Here is a 21387-nt window from a genome sequence, read left to right on the forward strand (position 1 = left end):
AGTTTGAATAAGACCTCTTTCAATCAAAGCAGGGTACAATTCTGTGTAGGTCATTGGAATCGGATCAAACTGTGGTGCTCTTTGCACACGATTCTGATTATTATTGTTAAACTGTTGAGCCTGTTGTTGTTGAAACTGCGGGGTAAATCCCGGATTCGGTGCTGTATTAACGGCTGGTGCAATAGCAGCTACCTGTCGTTGACGATTGACATTTCCTCTTGGCCTCCCTTGGGATAGCATGTCAACACTTTGTTCCTTCTTCTTTGGGAAACCACTTCCGAACTTTTTGGTTCCGCTTGAAGATCCACCTTCTTTAGTTAGACGTCCGGTTCGGACCCCTTCTTCTAGACGCATCCCCATGTTTACCATTTCGGTGAAATCACATGGAGCACTAGCAATCATGCGTTCATAATAAAACAGGCCAAGAGTATTCAAGAAGATCTTTGTCATCTCTTTCTCTTTTAACGGTGGATTAATCTGAGCAGCAGTTTCTCTCCATCGTTGGGCATATTCTTTGAAAGCTTCATGATCTTTCTGAGCCATGGATCGAAGCTGATCTCTGTCTGGAGCCATATCCGAGTTATAATTATATTGTCGGACAAAGGCCTCGCCTAGGTCATTGAAAGTCCGAATATTGGTGTTATCCAAACCTGTGTACCACTTCAGTGCGGCACCAGTCAAACTGTCTTGAAAGTAATGGATAAGCAACTGATGATTATCTGCATAAGTAGACATCTTTCTGGCATACATTACGAGATGACTTTGGGGACAAGAACTACCTTTGTATTTCTCAAAGTCTGGGACCTTGAATTTAGCAGGTATTTGTACACTGGGAACTAAGCATAGCTCTTGGGCATTCTTTCCAAACAAATCTTTTCCACGGATAGCTTTAACTTCCAGCTGCATCTTGTTAAACTGCTCTTGGAGATCTCCCACAAGATTACGCTGATTTGTGCTATCACCTTGATCATGATAAATCTCATTGCCATCATAAGGAACAGTGTGAACCGTAGGGGTCGGAACCGTCATAGTGGGTTGAGAAAGTGCCATAGTGATTTGGGAAAAAGTTACCCCCTGATTTGGAGTGAATAGTGAACTTTGTGCAGCAGGCGCTTCAGTTGTGGTTATTTGAACCCCAGAGAAATTATGGCGAAAACCTGCACCAAAGCTGAAAGGCGGGCCCCAACCTTCTGGCATGGAGAAAGATGGAATGCTGAATGCAACTGTAGAGACTGGAGTAGTGACTTCAGATGTCACTGTTGCTTGACTGTTTGGTGGCGGCGGCTGATTCTGTGCGGCCATTAAGGAGTCAACCAGAGTAGTGAGACTTTCCAACTTTTCCTGAAGGGTGGTCACTGTACCACGAAGCTCAATATCCTCTTGCTCAGAGTGTTCCATTACTCTTCTTCTGCTTGAACGAGTATTGTATCTATGATCTGATTGCGAGCGCGGTCGAGAAACTTTGAGACGCGACAGCTTGACGATCTATTGGAGAAAGATCCAAAAGATGAGACTCTATACAACAGACTCGATATGCAGAATGATGTATGCAAAAAGAAATTTATGATTTTTCCAAATATTTTAAAGATTATTTTCTTGCAAACATTTGAACACAAACTATTCTTTTATTGAATGAATGGGAAATGTTACAACATTGGAGCGTAGCTCCTTACAAAAGCAAATGATAAATAAAAAGCTAAACAAATCCTAAATATCTTCGTCAGACGAAGAACCAAATGCGTTGTGCAGCTTGAGCTTCATGATTTCTTTCCCATAGTGAGCTTTCAATTCGGCCTTTCCAGTCCTTAGTTTGTCAACAACATTCTTCCAATCGTCAGGAGTCGGAGCGTTGCTTGTTGAGCCTTCAAGATTCTTCTTGCTTTCTTTGATGTACCTCTTGATTGCAGCGTCTTTCTGACGAATCCTCTCATCTTTGCTCATGAGCCATCCATCTTGATAATAGAGAGTTTCTTCGTGATCTTTCACTCTTTTCTTCAACTTTCTATTTTCCACATCAGTTCTACGAAACTTATCTTCCCAAGCATCTTTATTTAACCTCATCTTGGCTAAAGTGTCTTGGTATTCCTCCATAGTGGGAATGTTGGGTCGTTGAGATACTGCAGGAAACATGGGTTTTTCATAAGCATAAGGCATTTGGAACTCCTTTGCTCTTTTCTTTACCCAGCAGGCGTGGGCGTCCACAGCAATGCAATTTCTTGCCTCACCTTTTTCTTTCCATCGGACGTCGTACCAAGCTCTCGCCATTCTTGTTTTCAACCTTTGAGGATCATCCCCTTCTTGGTAAAAGTAGCATTCCACTGCGAGACCAATGGGTTTAGCTGAATTTGCATACCCGAGTTGTCGTCGGGCTAGGACCGGATTGTAGTTAATTCCTCCTTGTGTACCAATGAGGGGTACGTTGGCGAACTCTCCACAACTTTCAATGGTTTCTGTACCACAGTGAGCCAAGGTATACCAACGAATATCATTATTAGTAAGAGACATAAGTCTTCGAGGCCAACGCAAACCTTCTCGGTTTCCGTGAAAATAGGAGACTCAGGTAAGTGTGAAATAATCCATTTGAACAACAGTGGTGCACAACATACAATGACTCCACCGCCTTGGCGATTCCTATGATGGACAGAGAAATACATGTCACCAAGCAAAGTCGGAACAGGATTCCCAATCAGGAAGATCTTTATGGCATTGATATCAACAAAGTCGTTGACGTTGGGAAACAGAACCAACCCATAGATGAGCAAGGCTAGTATAGCTTCAAAAGCTATCATGCTACCAGTTTCGATGAAATCAAAGGCTTTCTTTATTAAAAAGTGTGAAGTTAAACCCGGGAGGTTTCCTTTGGTAGTCCAATTACTCTCTACTTCAGATTTCTTCAAGTGGATACTTGCTGCAATGACGTGTGACTTAGGAATGGCTTCCAAACCATTGAAGGGTATTTTGTCAGACACAGGAATACCCAAAAGATTGGCATATTCTTCCAAGGTCGGTACCAACTGGTAGTCTGGAAAGGTAAAACACCGGTAGACGGGATCATAGAACTGAACCAGAGTTTTGAGAAGTCCTTCATCAACATGAGTGTTCAGGATAGGCAAAAGCTTTCCATAACTTTTCCTAAAATTAGAAGGATCTTGTACAGAAGATGCTAATTCTATCAGTTTTCCCACATCAGGTGCTTTGAAACCGTACTTTTTGGTATACCTTTTTACCCCTTCCATAACTTAATCCTATAATGTTTGCAAAGAAAATCCTCTAAATCTTTGGAGAAATCATGTTTTTTATGGAAAAAGATGGGTTTTTTTAATGAATGTATGAATGCATGGATGCATGGATGCCACATATTCAAACATGGTAAAGCGAACATGGTAATACGAACATGGTAATACATGGTAATACAAACATGGTACACAAATATGGTACACACAGGTTCAAAGGTCCAGCGTCACGAGCATGAGGTCAGAGAACCAAAAATGGGATAGTTCTAGTTAATCACCTGCACAACATGTTCTACTGATACGTCAGAGTCTACATTTATCTTTCGGATATTACCGGCTTGCACAATTAAACTTGTGAGCCAGCAATATTCTCAAGAAAAACTCGTCTGAGTGTGGCTCTCCGCATGACAACTATCCAAGTCTTCACCTGAACGTTTCTGCGCCACAACCTAATAAGGCCAGGATGGGTTGGGGTTCTACAGCCAACTCAGCTTCTACAGTTCAATGCAACAATAATGTTTTCGCTACGAAACATGCTAAACATATATTACCAACAAGGAACCTCCACTGAGCGGAAGGATTCTCACGTACGCCTGTACATGACTATACCCTCCACCTAATTCTTATGTGTACTTAATCCGGGTTAGGATTTGTCCATAATGTATCACTTGTAACAGAACCAAAGAACCACACATGTAACAAGAAAAAAAACAAAATAAATAGAATTAACCCTTTCTTTGGAAACAATAAAAAGTTTTGTCCCCAGTGAAGTCGCCATTTTTCTGTCGCGGGGAAAAATCGTTATCCTTTTTTGGGATGAGACACCTGATGCCTTCTTTGGGCTCGAGTGCTCAAAAAAATGATTTTTCTTTTGCTTCGACCAAACTTTTTATTGTTTCCAAAGTAGGAAAAGGAAAAAAGCTGCAATAACCTAAAAAGTGGGGGAGAGATTCCGGGTAAGAGGGTTGGTTATACGAAGGGAAGGTATTAGCACCCAACGTATCTATAGTACTCTATAGGTTTCTTTGTTTTGTTTATTTCATTCTTTGTGGTGGAGGTTCTTGTGAGAAAGAGGTGGGACCTAAGGTGTTTGTTTGATTATGCTCGCAAAGATCATCGCGATCCTCTGCATACATATCCCTTAGAGGGAATCAGAGCATCTGTAGCTCGGGGTCTACGGGTGCTAAGGTTTGAATGGTTTGAGGGAGAAGTTTTGCTCGCCAAGGATACGACCTTGTGCCTACGTATTCTCAAAGGGATGTTGAGAAAGTCAGAGCAATCGTAGTTCCCACTTATGCTAGTGGAAGCAAAGGAAAAGAGACAAATGTCATCTAAATGTTCGATGTATCTAATCTATATCATCACATACATCTGTTTGTTTTTTGTTTGAAAATCTTTTCATTATAAGCCCAGGGCCATGCCACTTATGGTGCTTAGAATGATAAAGATGTTTTTTAGCCAGCCTTGTGGCAAAAACTTTCAATGAAGTCAGCCTTGTGACAAAAAGTTTTGATTAATCAGCCAGCCTTGTGGCAAAAGTTTCAATGAAGTCAGCTTTGTGACAAAAACTTTGATTAATCAGCCAGTACGGTGGCAAAAAGGTTTGATTGATTAGCCAGCCTTGTGGCAAAAAAGAGTTATTTGATTGATTGATTGTTTGTGATGATATAGATTGGATACTCCTATCATAGAGATGATAAATGTCTAATCTCCTAGGATATTTGTTTTGGATACTTGGGATGCTTATAAGAAGCCCGTGGGTCCTTGTACGAAGCCCAAGAGGAGGCTATTCGAGGGTCCTTGCAATGTAAGCCCAAGAGGAGGCTATGGGAGGGACAATCCAGGGTCCTTGCATTGTAAGCCCAAGAGGAGGCTATGGGAGGGACAAGTTGTTTGTACGAAGCCCAAGAGGAGGCATGGTATAGTTGGTTTGAGCTCTTAGAGCGATTTCACTGGGAAACCATACTCTATGTCCTAACCTAAACTAGGGAGATTCTTTGCACGAAGCCCAATAGGAGGCTATGGGGAACCTAGTGTTGTACTAAGTTGAACAAGTATATATAACACAATCACAAATATGAACAAGTATGAACAAACATGAACAGGTACATGAACAAATATGAACAGTTATATATATATGACAAAGTGTGTGTATATAATGGAGTTTATGAAGGAAATATACCTGTAAGCATGCTCCATTTGTATGCACGGGGGCTCGGGACTTATACTCGGGGAGAGACCCACTTGAGTTTATTCAAAGCTATGTAAACAGGTATTTACAAAGGGGCTTGGGACTTATACCTACATGGAGGCCCATGGCGTTTTTGGGAAGATTTAAAGAAAACCTTCATTTTTGATTTGTTGTTCGAAGTTAAAAAAAACAAATTGAACGAGATATATACAAAAAGGTGTGTGTACAATGAAATACCTAATTTCATGTACAGGAATGGGACTTATACCTACATGGAGGCCCATGGTTTATTTTATAAAACATGGTTGATTGTTTATTTACAGACGCGTCATTTGAAAAACTGTTTGAAAGTTTGTTTTGAAAGAAGTTTTTTTTGTATAAAGAAAAAGGAAAGGGTATGTACAAAAGGGGCTTGGGACTTATACCTACATGGAGGCCCATGGTATTTTTGAAATCAATTAATCAATCCACAAAAGATTTAATCAATAGCTTTTTGAAAAGAAAAACTCAAAAAGAAATGATTCATCATTTTGAAAACGGTGATCGTTTGTTTCGAAACGATTTGAAATTTTGAAAGAAATCAAATCAAATAAGATAAACACAAAGATTATACTTAATTAACACCTAAATGATTAGGGTTTGATCACAAAATATTTACAAGTGATTAGGTTTGAAAAATCAAGTGAAAAAACAATATTTAAAGTATTTAAAAACACTTAAAATATGTCATTTTATACTTAATTAAAAATGTATTAAATAAAGATATTTTTGTGATTTTTTTTTGATATTCATAAAATATATATATTAAAAAAGAGGTGTGTAAAAAATGAAGCAAAAATGAATTGATTTGGTTAGTTAATTAATTGGTTAAAGTTGTTAAAAAAATGAAGAAAAACAAGTGTTAAAAAAATGGTTTGGTCCTGCCAGGGTTTGAACCCACGCCCTCACTCTCACCAGCCAAAACACTTGCCAACTGAGCCACGCTTGTGGCTTGTAATACATACGCGTTCCATTAAATATATTTTAAAACAAGAATTTGAATTTTCTGAAACAAAAAACGCGCCAAGAACACAACCCTAACTGATTTTTGAAAATCAATGAAACTGTGTTGTTTTGATCATGTAAAGGGTCTATCTTACTCGGTTTCTCATGAGGAACATGATGGTGTTCTTTAATTTCATTTATTTTTGCTCTAAGATGATTAATTTTCTGATGAACACGAAGAACCCTAATATGACAAATCATTGTGAAATCGTGTATGATCATGATATGATGCAATTGATTGAGGGTTATTATTCAGTGATGGTGCAGAAACAAGATGATAACTCAATTTTTCATTTATGATGCATGTATGATAGAGATTGAAGTTCATGAGCACTTACCTTAAAAACGGCTCAACTGAGGATCGAATTCTGCAAATGAAGGATTCCAGATATGGTTTCTTGATCTGAACAGCATCAGTGGACCTTATGGAACATGTTTGTATGCTTGGAACAGTCTGAATTCACCTGAGCAAGGCCATAGAACCTGATCTGCAGTTGCTTCAAGTATGAATCGAGCTTGATGATTATGAGGTTACAGATCATATGTGAGTGTTTGGATAGTTCGTATGTGACATGTATGAGGTGTTGGAAGTGTTAGTTTGGACAGAAATGATCTTGAATGAAAATTGGCATGATAAGGCTTATGTTATGCATATTTGAGAAGTGAGGTGGTGATTCTGAGTTCTTAGTATTTTTGGGGTATATGGATGGATCAGACACATCACATATGGTGTTTATGAGTTGTGGGAAGCATCACTTTGCTCAGAACTTCAAAGGTTTGGAGGTTGGGATTTCTACCTCACTTTGAAACTTGAAACTTGCAATTCATGAAAGAAGAGAGAAAACCTATAATTGTGAGGTTTTGGTGTGATTTGAAGAGTGATTTGCACCTCTATTTATAGGCCAAGAGTTCTGAATGTAGAGCTTGGCAAGTTGATCAAAGATTGGTGATTTGGCACTTAAGAGATAGAAAGGAATCTTACCATTAAATGCATATGGTTAAAAAGTGACTTAACCATGGTTATTTCTCTAGCTTCTTATCCTCTTCCATTCTGATCTTCAAATCAAAAAATATCTTCAATTATTGCATCTATGCATCATTATTTGTATCATTTGGCAAAATGGCTCATAACTTTGGCAAAATGACTTGAAATTTCAAGTGAAAAGTTCACTAATGACAAAATTCAAAACCATGGCTACACTTCATATTTTTTCATGCTCTTGGACATTTTGGAAAGCTCATATTACACACTTCAAAACCCTAGTTGAAAGTTTCTTCAAGACCTTTAAGGAAATGGGTGAAAAAGATCCATGAACTTTGAAGAAAATGAAGTTTTAAGTGAAATTTTCAAAAGATACCAACTTTGAAGCTCCATATCTCTTAAATGGTTGATCTTTTGGAAAAAAAATATATGTGACAAAGTTGTTCATTGGATCAAAATCTACAACTTTCATGTTGGAAGTTTTTTTAAGTTTGTAGGTGAAATTTTGAGAAATTCCCTTCCAAAGTTTGGAAAAAACCATTGAAAAACACTTAGAATTTTTCTAAGTATGGAAAGTCAAACTTTTGACTTTTTGATTCTTGATTGATTTTCTTGATTTTTCTTGATCAAATGACTTCATATATCATATATTAATGATTCAAAACTTCAAAAGTCATGGTTGACCAAAATTCCCCAAAAGTCAATGGTGATCTTGTACAGTTGACTTTTTCAGACGAATCGCGTTTCTGGAGATTTCAAATGAACCAAGCTATCCTCACCAAATGAATGGTATGAATGGATCACATTGAAGCATTAGAGGATATTGAGCCATGGTTTAAGTTGTGGCACCATGTTCTGATAAAAAAGTCAGTTGTTCAGGTGATTTAGGTCAAAAACCCTAATTGTCGATCTGATGAAATTGATGACTGTGGATCTTGAATTGAGACACAATTTCCATTGGATGTTGTCATAGGGATTATTAGAGGATGATTGAAATCTTTGATTGACTCCCTGGGGATTTTTAGGGTTTCCCAAATGTGATCCCTGATTTCAGTCCCTGATAGTTCAAAACCCTAATTCTGATGACTTGAAATTTCACTGTTGATCAATCCTTGTGTAGGAGATGTCTTGAGCCAATAGATTAGGTCAAAATGATGCACTTGTGGTCTTGAAGTCATGTCCCAAGTCATTAGGTCAAATCCTGAGCAAAAGTCAGGAGTATACTATCTTCAGTCAAAACCCTAATCTGGTTGGTTCAGAGCCTTTGAGCTTGTTGAAATGAACCTCTGAGGACCAAATGTTGATTGTTGATGAAGATGGTTCATTTGAGATGAAGGAAGAAAAAAACCCTAATTGATTGTTGCTTGTACTGATGAGTGATTTCTTGTTTAAATCCTGCTGAGTCACAAGTAGCAAACACAAGCTATGCAATTTGTTAGAGATGCAAATGATGCATATGCTATGATATGAGGTAGTATCTTAGGTCAAAAATTGGGGTATGACAGTTGCAAGTCTTAAACAGACCACGCGCGTGGTCTAGTTGGTTATGTTTTTGAATGGTAAACACAAGGGCGTGGGTTCAAGTCCTTTAGAAGACAAAACCTAATTTTTTATCACTATTTTTCTCTATTTTCTTTACAACTTCAATCAATTATTTAACCAATCAAATCAATTCATTTTTTCTTCATTTTTTACACACTTCTCATTTAATATATATATTTTATGAATATCAAAAAAATCACAAAAAAAATATTTATTTGACACTTTTTTATTAGGGTTAAAATGACTTATTTTTAAGTGTTTCTAATACTTTAAAAAATAGTTTTTTTTCACTTGATTTTCAAACTTAATCACTTGTAAATATTTTTTGTGATCAAAACCTAATCATTTAGGTCTTAGTTAAACATAAGATTTGTCTTTGTTTAAATTAAGTTGATTTCTTTCAAATTTCAAACCGTTTTAAAACAAACGATCACAGTCTTTCAAAACAAAACTTTCAAACTGTTTTCAAAACGATAAACACCGCGCTTTTAACAAATCATACAACCATGTTTTATAAAATAAAACAAGGGGCCTCCACATAGGTATAAGTCCCATTCCTGTACATGAAATTAGGTATTTCATTGTACACATACCTTTTTGTATATATCTCGTTCAATTTGTTTTTTTAACTTCGAACAACAAATCAAAAAATGAAGGTTTTCTTTAAATCTTCCCAAAAATACCATGGGCCTCCATGTAGGTATAAGTCCCGAGCCCTTTTGTAAATACTTGTTTACATAGCTTTTGAATAAACTCAAGTGGGTCTCTCCCCGAGTATAAGTCCCGAGCCCCCGTGTTTACAAACGGATCATGCTTACAGGTATATTTCCTTCATAAACTCCATTGTATACACACACCTTGTCATATATATGTGCTTGTTCATACTTGTTCATATTTGTTCATGTACTTGTTCATATTTGTTCGTACTTGTTCATATTTATGATTGTGTTATATATATGCTTGTTCAACTTAGTATAACACTAGGTTCCCCATAGCCTCCTATTGGGCTTCGTGCAAAGAATCTCCCTAGTTTAGGTTAGGACATAGAGTATGGTTTCCTGGTGAAATCGCTCTATGAGCTCAAACTAACTATACCATGCCTCCCCTTGGGCTTCGTACAAACGACTTGTCCCTCCCATAGCCTCCTCTTGGGCTTACAATGCAAGGACCCTCGGTAGTCCCTCCCATAGCCTCCTCTTGGGCTTACAATGCAAGGACCCCCGGATAGCCTCCTCTTGGGCTTCGTACAAGGACCCACGGGCTTATTATAAGCATCCCCAATATCCAAATAAAATACCCTAGGAGATTAGACATTTATCATCTCTATGATAGGAGTATCTCTTCTATATCATCACAAACTATCAATCAATCAATCAATCAACTTAACTTTTTTGCCACAAGGCTGGATAATCAATCAAACCTTTTTGTCACCATACTGGCTGATTAATCAAAGTTTTTGTCACAAGGCTGACTTCATTGAAACTTTTGCCACAAGGCTGGCTGATTAATCAAAAACTTTTTGTCACATGGCTGACTTCATTGAAAGTTTTTGCCACAAGGCTGGCTAAAAAGCATCTTTATCACTCTAAGCACCATAAGTGGCATGGCCCAGGGCTTATAATGAAAAGATTTTCAAACAAAAATCAAACAGATGTATGTGATGATATAGATTAGATACATCGAACATTGAGATGACATTTGTCTCTTTTCCTTTGCTTCCACTAGCATAAGTGGGAACTACGATTGCTCTGACTTTCTCAACATCCCTTTGAGAATACGTAGGCACAAGGTCGTATCCTTGGCGAGCAAAACTTCTCCCTCAAACCATTCAAACCTTAGCACCCGTAGACCCGAGCTACAGATGCTCTGATTCCCTCTAAGGGATATGTATGCAGAGGATCGCGATGATCTTTGCGAGCATAATCAAACAAACACCTTAGATCCCACCTATTTCACAACAGAACCTCCACAATAGCATAGAATGAAAAACATAGAAAAGAAACCTATAGAGTACTATAGATACGTTGGGTGCTAATACCTTCCCTTCGTATAACTAACCCTCTTACCCGGAATCTCTCCCCCACTTTTAAGGTTATTGCAGCTTTTTTCCTTTTCCTACTTTGGAAACAATAAAAAGTTTGGTCGAAACAAAAGAAAAATCATTTTTTGAGCACTCGAGCCCAAAGAAGGCATCAGGTGTCTCATCCCGAAAAAAGATACGATTTTTCCCCGCGACAGAAAAAATGGCGACTTCACTGGGGATCATCTTTTTATTGTTTCCAAAGAAAGGGTTATTTCTAATTGTTGTTTTTTCATTTTAATTCCTGTTACATGTGTGGTTCTTTGGTTCTGTTACTTGTGTGGTTCTGTTACAAGTGATACATTATGGACAAATCCTAACCCGGATTAAGTACACATAAGAATTAGGTGGAGGGTAAAGTCATGTACAGGCGTACATGAGAATCCTTCCGCTCAGTGGAGTTTCCTTGTTGGTAATATATGTTTAGCATGTTTCGTAGCGAAAACATTATTGCTGCATTGAACTGTAGAAGCTGAGTTGGCCGTAGAACCCCAACCCATCCTGGCCTTATTAGGTTGTGGCGCAGAAACGATTCAGGTGAAGACTTGGATAGTTGTCATGCGGAGAGCCACACTCAGACGAGTTTTTCTTGAGAATATTTCTGGCTCACAAGTTCAGTCGTGCAAGCCGGTAATATCTGAAAGAAGAATGTAGACTTTGACGTATCAGTAGAACATGTTGTGCAGGTGATTAACTAGAACTATCCCATTTTTGGTTCTCTGACCTCATGCTCGTGACGCTGGACCTTTGAACCTGTGTGTACCATGTTTGTGTACCATGTTTGTATTACTATGTTTTACCATGTTCGTGTTAACATGTTTGTTTTACCATGTTTGAATATGTGGCATCCATGCATCCATGCATTCATACATTCATTAAAAAACCCATCTTTTTCCATAAAAACATGATTTCTCCAAAGATTTAGAGGATTTTCTTTGCAAACATTATAGGATTAAGTTATGGAAGGGGTAAAAAGGTATACCAAAAAGTACGGTTTCAAAGCGCCTGATGTGGGAAAACTAAGAGAGTTAGCATCTTCTGTACAAGATCCTTCTGATTTTAGGAAAAGTTATGGAAAGCTTTTGCCTATCCTGAACACTCATGTTGATGAAGGACTTCTCAAGACTCTGGTTCAGTTCTATGATCCCGTCTACCGGTGTTTTACCTTTCCAAACTACCAGTTGGTACCGACCTTGGAAGAATATGCCAATCTCTTGGGTATTCCTGTGTCTGACAAAATACCCTTCAATGGTTTGGAAGCCATTCCTAAGTCACACGTCATTGCAGCAAGTATCCACTTGAAGAAATCTGAAGTAGAGAGTAATTGGACTACCAAAGGAAACCTCCCGGGTTTAACTTCACACTTTCTAATAAAGAAAGCCTTTGATTTCATCGAAACTGGTAGCATGATAGCTTTTGAGGCTATACTAGCCTTGCTCATCTATGGGTTGGTTCTGTTTCCCAACGTCAACGACTTTGTTGATATCAACGCCATAAAAATCTTTTTGAATGGAAATCCTGTTCCGACTTTGCTTGGTGACATGTATTTCTCTGTCCATCATAGGAATCGCCAAGGCGGTGGAATCATTGTATGTTGTGCACCTCTGTTGTTCAAATGGATTGTTTCACACTTACTTGAGTCTCCTATTTTCACGGAAAACCGAGAAAGTTTGCGTTGGCCTCGAAGACTTATGTCTCTTACTAATAATGATATTCGTTGGTATACCTTGGCTCGCTGTGGTACAGAAACCATTGAAAGTTGTGGAGAGTTCGCCAACGTACCCCTCATTGGTACACAAGGAGGAATTAACTACAATCCGGTCCTAGCCCGACGACAACTCGGGTATGCAAATTCAGCTAAACCCATTGGTCTCGCAGTGGAATGCTACTTTTACCGAGAAGGGGATGATCCTCAAAGGTTGAAAACAAGAATGGTGAGAGCTTGGTACAACGTCCGATGGAAAGAAAAAGGTGAGGCAAGAAATTGCATTGCCGTGGACGCCCACACCTGCTGGGTAAAGAAAAGAGCAAAGGAGTTTCAAATGCCTTATGTTTATGAAGAACCCATGTTTCCTGCAGTATCTCAACTGCCCAACATTCCCACTATGGAGGAATACCAAGACACTTTAGCCAAGATGAGGATAGAGAAGGATGCTTGGGAAGATAAGTTTCGTAAGACCGATGTGGAAAACAGAAAGTTGAAGAAAAGAGTGAAAGATCACGAAGAAACTCTTTATTATCAAGATGGTTGGCTCATGAGTAAAGATGAGAAGATCCGTCAGAAAGACGCTGCAATCAAGAGGTACATCAAAGAAAGCAAGAAAAAGCTTGAAGGCTCAACAAGCAACGCTCCAACTCCTGACGATTGGAAGAATGTTGTTGACAAGCTGAAGACCGAAAAGGCCGAATTGAAAGCTCACTATGGGAAAGAAATCCTGAAGCTCAAGCTGCAGAACGCATTTGGTTCTTCGTCTGATGAAGATGCTTAGGATTTTTTAGCTTTTTACTTATTATTTGCTTCTGTAGGAGCTATGCTCCAATGTTGTAACATTTCCCATTATTTCAATAAAAGAATAGTTTGTGTTCAAATGTTTGCAAGAAAATAATCTTTAAAATGTTTGGAAAAATCATAAATTTCTTTTTGCATACATCATTCTGCATATCGAGTTTGTTGTATAGAGTCTTATCTTTTGGATCTTTCTCCAATAGATCGTCAAGCTGTCACGTCTCAAAGTTTCTCGACCGCGCTCGCAATCAGATCACAGATACAATACTCGTTCAAGCAGAAGAAGAGTAATGGAACACTCTGAACAAGATAATATTGAGCTCCGTGGTACAGTAACCACCCTTCAAGAAAAATTGGAAAGTCTCACTACTCTGGTTGACTCCCTAATGGCCGCACAGAATCAGCCGCCGCCACCCAACAGTCAAGCAACAGTGACATCTGAGGTCACTACTCCAGTTTCTACAGTTGCAATCAGCATTCCATCTTTCTCCATGCCAGAAGGTTGGGGCACGCCTTTCAGCTTTGGTGCAGGTTTCCGCCATAATTTCTCTAGGGTTCAAACAACCACAACTGAAGCGCCTGCTACGCAAGGTTCGGCGTTTATTCCACATTCAGGGGTAACTTTTTCCCAAATCACTATGGCACTCTCTCAACCCACTATGACAGTTGCGACTCCTATGGTTCACACTGTTCCTTATGAAGGCAATGAGATTTATCATGATCAAGGTGATAGCACAAATCAGCGAAACCTTGTGGAAGACCTCCAAGAGCAGTTTAACAAGATACAGCTAGAAGTCAAAGCTATTCGGGGAAAAGATTTGTTTGGAAAGAATGCTCAGGAGCTATGTTTGGTTCCCAGTGTACAAATACCAGCTAAATTCAAGGTCCCAGACTTTGAGAAATACAAAGGTAGTTCTTGTCCACAAAGCCATCTTGTGATGTATGCTAGGAAGATGTCTACTTATGCAGATAATCATCAGTTGCTCATCCATTACTTTCAAGACAGTTTGACTGGTGCCGCACTGAAGTGGTACACAAGTTTGGATAGATCCAACATTCGAACTTTCAACGACCTAGGTGAGGCCTTTATCCGACAATACAAATACAACTCGGATATGGCTCCAGACAGAGATCAACTTTGATCCATGGCTCAGAAAGACCATGAAGCTTTCAAAGAGTATGCCCAACGATGGAGAGAAACTGCTGCTCAGATTAATCCACCGTTAAAAGAGAAAGAGATGACAAAGATCTTCTTGAATACTCTTGGCCCGTTTTATTATGAACGCATGATTGCTAGTGCTCAAAGTGATTTCACCGAAATGGTAAACATGGGAATGCGTCTAGAGGAAGGAGTCCGAACCGGACGTCTCATTAAAGAAGGAGGATCTTCAAGCGGAACCAAAAAGTTCGGAAGTGGTTTCCAAAAGAAGAAAGAACAAAGTGTTGACATGGTGTCCCAAGGAAAGCCAAGAGGAAACGTCAATCGTCAACAACAGGTTGCTACTATCGCGCCAGCCGTTAACACAGCACCAAATCCGGGATTTACCCCGCAATTTCAACAACAACAGCCTCGACAACAGGCTCAATAGTTTAACAATAATCAGAATCGTGTACAAAGAGCTCCACAGTTTGATCCGATTCTAATGACCTACACAGAGTTGTACCCTGCTTTGATTGAAAGAGGTCTTGTTCAAACTAAAGCACAACCACCAGTACTTGAGAAACTTCCATGGTGGTACAAAGCTGAGGTCTCATGCCGTTATCATCAAGGAGCACCTGGCCATGATCTTGAGCATTGCATAGCTATGAAATATGAAGTTCAGAGGTTGGTTAGATCTAATCTCCTCTCTTTCAGAAATTTGAATCCAAATGTGCAAGCAAATCCGCTGCCGAATCATGGAGGGCATGTTGTAAACATGGTGTATGGCTGTCCTGGTCCATATCGAGTCCATAATATCAACTTCTCAAGAGCAGATTTGGTACAAATGCACGCTACTCTCTGTCAAGGGGCGAATTTTCGCCTGCAGCACTACGGTTCCTGTAGCATATGTTGTGTAGATTCTCATGGATGTTCTATTGTGAGAAGAGATCTGCAAGTCTTGCTAGATAATGGTACTATTCAGATCTACAGAAATAGGAATGAAGATGAAGTTAACATGATAGGATGTTATCTGCATGAGCTTTTAGTCTCAGATATCAACTCGGAAATGCCTAAAGTTAACGTCATCGTTCCTCATTTCAACATGCCCGAGCGCATAGAAGTTACCTACAACAAGCCAAAGGTTCCTATTGCTCCTTTGATCATTTGTCTACCTGGACCTGTTCCCTATGACTCTGACAAGGCAGTTCCATACAACTACAATGCAACAATGATAAAGAATGGACAAGAAGTTCCTTTACCTACTCTTTCATCTGTCGTGAATATCGCCGATGTGAGTCGAGTAAAAAGAAGTGGACATGTGTATACTCCACTACCTTCAAAGCAGCCTGTTGCTCCTGCAACCGGGCAAAATCCTGTTGATACACCGGTGGGGAATCCTATGGAAACTCCTATCAGTAATACAAGCACTGATGTTGGACAATTCAGTGGAACCAATGTCAATCCTGACTTTGATGAAATTTTGAAGCTTATCAAAAGAAGTGAATACAAGATTGTAGATCAGCTTATGCAGACTCCTTCAAAAATCTCAATACTTTCATTTCTTTTAAACTCTGAAGCACACAGGGAAGCCCTGATGAGAGTCTTGGATCAAGCTTTTGTAGATCATGATGTGACTGTTGATCACTTTGATGGGATAATAGCTAACATAACAGCTTACAACAATTTAAGCTTCTGTGATGAAGAACTCCCCGAGGAGGGCAGAAATCACAACCTTGCTCTACACATTTCTATGAATTGTCAGTCAAATTCTTTGTCTAATGTATTGGTAGACACCGAATCTTCCTTGAATGTGATGCCAAAGACGACTCTTGCTCGTTTATCTTACCAAGGAATGCCTATGAAGTTCAGTGGCGTAGTAGTCAAAGCATTTGATGGATCACGAAAATCTGTTATCGGCGAAGTCAACCTTCCCATGACAATTGGTCCACATACATTTCAAATCACCTTCCAGGTCATGGACATTCAAGCTGCTTATAGCTGTCCCTTAGGACGACCATGGGTCCACGAAGCAGGGGCAATAACTTCTACGCTCCATCAAAAGTTAAAATTTGTAACAAATGGAAAATTGGTAACAATAAGTGGGGAACAAGCCTTAGTGGTGAGTCATTTATCCAATTTCTCTTTCATTGGTGCTGATGATGTGGAAGGAACTCAGTTCCAAGGTCTCTCTTTAGAAGACGAATCTTCCAAAAAGAAAGCGTCAATCTCTTCTTACAAAGAGGCAGTAAAAGTAGTGAAAGATGGAACTACCACTGGCTGGGGGCAAGTTGTGATCCCGACCAAGAATGAAACTAGAGCAGGTCTCGGATGTTCACCAACATTCTCAAACTGCACCAAGAAGGATGAAACCCTTCGTCCGATCAAAGAAACATTCATTAGTGGAGGATTCCTTAACCCAATTCCTCAAGAGGTCAATGTCCTTATTGAAGAATGCATCGAAGAAGGCCTCTCCGATCCTGAAGAAGAATGGAAATGTTAACTCAATGACTCAGGATACATATCTCAGGAAGAACCATATCCTCCTTCAGAGAAAACAAGTGCTAAAGAAATTCCGCCTATTCCTGCAGAGGTTTGGGACACCTTGGGACAACCAAGTGGAAAATTTGATGATATGGTGAAATACACTGCACCTGAAAGTTCAAAGATGGCGATTGAAGACATCCAACCGACTGGATGGGGAGATTCCTTTGAATATAATAGTCAACCAGAAGAGGCTTATCAGCCCTATCAATTTTCTCAGCAGCCTGGAATTACTGAAGATTTAGGCTTCAGCGCATCTACCAAGATTTATAATCCTAAAGATGGTTATTATCACATAAATGCCATTTTTGAAGATGAAGGGGAAGATGGCCCCGCAGTTGACTCGGAAAGTGTCTCTAACAATGAGTCTCTTCATCCTGAAGACTGGGAATTACATTCTGAAAATTCCGAAGATTGTGACTCATCTTATGCTCTTCAAGAAGTAGAAGAAGACCGTTTCAACTTTACAAAGGACAAGGGTGACAAACCAGGACCTTCAAATCCTGCTCGACCAGCGGTCAATGTCAACACTGAAGATAATTCTGAGGGGAATTTTCCTGAATACATAATACACAGAGGAGTTCGTTGCTACTGGAAAGCTGTCGACGTTCCGAATGTTGTTCGCCGCTCAAAGTAATCACCTCGCTGTTATTTTGACCTCCTGCCCGGCCCAAAGCAGAGAGATGTTTTATAGGGCTTTGCTTTTAAATGTTTTGCCCAAATAACTTTGTGTATAGGGCTTTGTTTTAAAAGTTTCCCTCTTTGTCCTGCCCAAGACAAATGAGTTTGTGTTTAGGGCTTTGTTTCAAAAATGAATCATAAATAAAGTGTCATTTTGAATTCCCTACATTATATGTTTTATTTTTGCGTTTTTCTGGAAATGGTAATCCTAAAGAACCAAAAAAAAAAAATACTTTTTCAAAAAAAAATCTGCATACACTCTTGCATTCATAAATTTTCTGAAATAAATATAAATCATATGTGCAGATTAACTATTGATAAACCCATTGAATGCAATAACCCTATGCCCTCTCCCAACTTTGAGTTTCCTGTGTTCGAAGCCGAAGTAGAGGAAGAAGAGGAGATCCCGGACGAGATCTCCCGATTACTTAAGCACGAGGAAAGAGCCCTTCTGCCTCACAAAGAGCCTTTAGAAAAGATCAACTTGGGTTCTGAAGAAGACAAAAAAGAAGTGACCATTGGATCGCTGCTTGATGCTGATATCAAGAGTAAGTTGACAGACCTTCTCAAAGAATATGTTGACGTGTTTGCCTTGTCCTACCAAGACATGCCTGGGTTGGATACCAATATTGTTCAGCATTTCTTGCCATTGAAGCCAGAATGTCCGTCGGTTAAGCAGAAATTGCGAAGGACTCACCCTGATATGGCTAACAATATCAAAATAGAAGTTCAAAAGCAACTCGACGCAGGTTTTCTAGTCACCTCCGAGTATCCTCAATGGTTGGCCAACATTGTGCCAGTTCCGAAGAAAGATGGAAAAGTTAGAATGTGTGTTGACTACCGTGACTTGAACAAGGCCAGTCCAAAAGATGACTTTCCATTAACACATATCGACATGCTGGTTGATAACACCGCTAAGTTCAACGTCTTTTCCTTCATGGACGGGTTCTCCGGTTATAATCAGATCAAGATGGCTCCCGAAGACATGGAGAAGACATCTTTCATCACCCCATGGGGTACCTTTTGCTACAAAGTGATGCCGTTTGGATTAAAGAATGCAGGCGCAACTTACCAAAGGGCAATGACTACTCTCTTCCATGACATGATGCATAAAGAAATTGAAGTTTATGTGGACGACATGATAGCCAAGTCCAGCACAGAAGAAGAACATATTGAATACCTTTTGAAGTTGTTTCAACGACTAAGGAAATATCAGCTCCGCTTGAATCCTAACAAATGTACTTTTGGGGTTAGATCTGGAAAACTCTTGGGTTTCATTGTCAGCCAAAGAGGTATCGAAGTAGATCCCGACAAAGTCAGAGCTATTCAAGAAATGCCTGCACCAAAAACTGAAAAGCAAGTAAGAGGATTTCTCGGACGATTGAACTATATCTCCAGGTTTATCTCTCAAATGACTGCTACTTGTGGGCCAATTTTCAAGCTTCTCCGCAAAGATCAAGGGGTTGTATGGACTGAAGATTGCCAGAAAGCGTTTGACAGTATCAAGGAATACCTGTTAGAACCACCAATATTGATTCCTCCAGTTGAAGGAAGACCATTAATCATGTACCTTACCGTATTGGAAGAATCCATGGGTTGTATGCTTGGACAACAAGATGAAACCGGTAAGAAGGAGCATGCCATCTATTACCTGAGTAAGAAATTCACAGATTGTGAGTCTCGTTACTCCATGCTCGAAAAAACATGTTGTGCTTTGGCTTGGGCTTCAAAACGTCTCCGCCAGTACATGATCAACAATACTACTTGGTTAATCTCCAAAATGGATCCGATCAAGTATGTCTTTGAAAAGCCTGCATTAACAGGAAGGATTGCCCGATGGCAAATGCTGTTATCCGAATATGACATTGAATATCGTGCTCAAAAAGCAGTCAAAGGAAGCATTCTCGCCGATCATTTGGCGCATCAACCAATTAATGAATATCAATCTCTCAAGTTTGACTTTCCTGACGAAGATGTCATGTACTTGAAGATGAAAGATTGTGACGAACCATTACCTGAAGAAGGTCCTGATCCTGGATCAAGATGGGGCCTAATTTTTGATGGAGCAGTAAACGCTTTTGGCAATGGAATTGGGGCAGTTATCATCACTCCCAAGGGTACTCATATCCCATTCTCCGCCAGACTGCTATTTGATTGTACCAACAACATCGCAGAATATGAAGCTTGTATCATGGGTCTCGAAGAAGCCATTGACTTAAGGATCAAGATCCTCGACATATATGGAGATTCAGCTCTCGTGATTAACCAAATCAAAGACAAGTGGGAAACTTACCACCCTGGTTTGATTCCTTACAGAGATTATGCAAGACGTCTGTTGACTTTCTTCAACAAAGTTGAATTGCATCATATACCTCGAGATCAGAATCGAATGGCAGACGCCTTGGCTACTCTATCTTCCATGTTCAAAGTCAATCATTGGAACGATATGCCTACAGTCATAATTACGCGCCTTGAAAGGCCCGCCTATGTGTTTGCAACCGAAGCAGTCATCGATGATAAACCGTGGTTCCACGACATCAAACGCTTCCTTCAAACTCAAGAGTACCCACTTGGGGCATCAAACAAAGATAAGAAAACTCTAAGGAGGCTTTCTGGCAGTTTCTTCCTGAACGGAGATGTGCTATACAAAAGAAACTTCGACATGGTTTTGCTCAGATGCGTGGATAGACACGAAGCAGACATGTTAATGCATGAAGTGCATGAAGGGTCCTTTGGAACTCATTCAAGTGGGCATGCAATGTCCAAGAAAATGTTAAGAGCTGGATACTACTGGTTGACAATGGAATCTGATTGTTGTAAACACGTGAAGAGATGTCACAAGTGCCAGATCTATGCAGATAAGATCCATGTGCCACCGACTCTACTCAACGTTCTCTCATCTCCATGGCCTTTTTCCATGTGGGGTATCGACATGATTGGAATGATCGAACCAAAGGCTTCAAACGGTCATCGTTTCATCCTGGTGGCAATTGATTACTTCACCAAATGGGTCGAAGCAGCATCTTACGCCAACGTTACAAGACAAGTGGTTGTGAGGTTTATCAAGAATAACATCATTTGCCGATATGGTGTTCCCACCAAGATCATTACTGATAATGGTTCGAACTTGAACAACAAAATGATGAAAGAATTATGTGAGGAATTCAAGATTGAGCATCATAACTCTTCTCCTTACAGACCAAAAATGAACGGCGCCGTTGAAGCCGCCAACAAGAACATTAAGAAGATCGTCCAAAAAATGGTCGTCACTTACAAAGACTGGCACGAAATGCTGCCATTTGCTTTACATGGGTATCGTACTTCAGTGCGTACTTCAACAGGGGCAACTCCCTTTTCTCTAGTATACGGCATGGAAGTTGTGCTCCCCATAGAAGTTGAAATCCCATCAATGAGAGTCCTCATGGAAACTAAGTTATCAGAGGCTG

The 21387-nt window shown here is 39.6% G+C and overlaps 1 protein-coding gene across 1 annotated transcript; it reads left to right on the forward strand.

Annotated features, from left to right (window-relative positions):
- Positions 1-19219: 19219 nt before the first annotated feature.
- On the forward strand, positions 19220-20741 carry LOC131622509 (uncharacterized; the record flags this gene model as incomplete). Its single annotated transcript, XM_058893546.1, has 1 exon — positions 19220-20741. A coding segment is annotated over exon 1 (1467 nt), but the record flags the coding sequence as incomplete, so codon positions are not given.
- Positions 20742-21387: the final 646 nt, after the last annotated feature.

The sequence above is a fragment of the Vicia villosa genome, linkage group LG1, assembly GCF_029867415.1.
Source record: "Vicia villosa cultivar HV-30 ecotype Madison, WI linkage group LG1, Vvil1.0, whole genome shotgun sequence".
NCBI classification, from domain to species: Eukaryota; Viridiplantae; Streptophyta; class Magnoliopsida; order Fabales; family Fabaceae; genus Vicia; species Vicia villosa.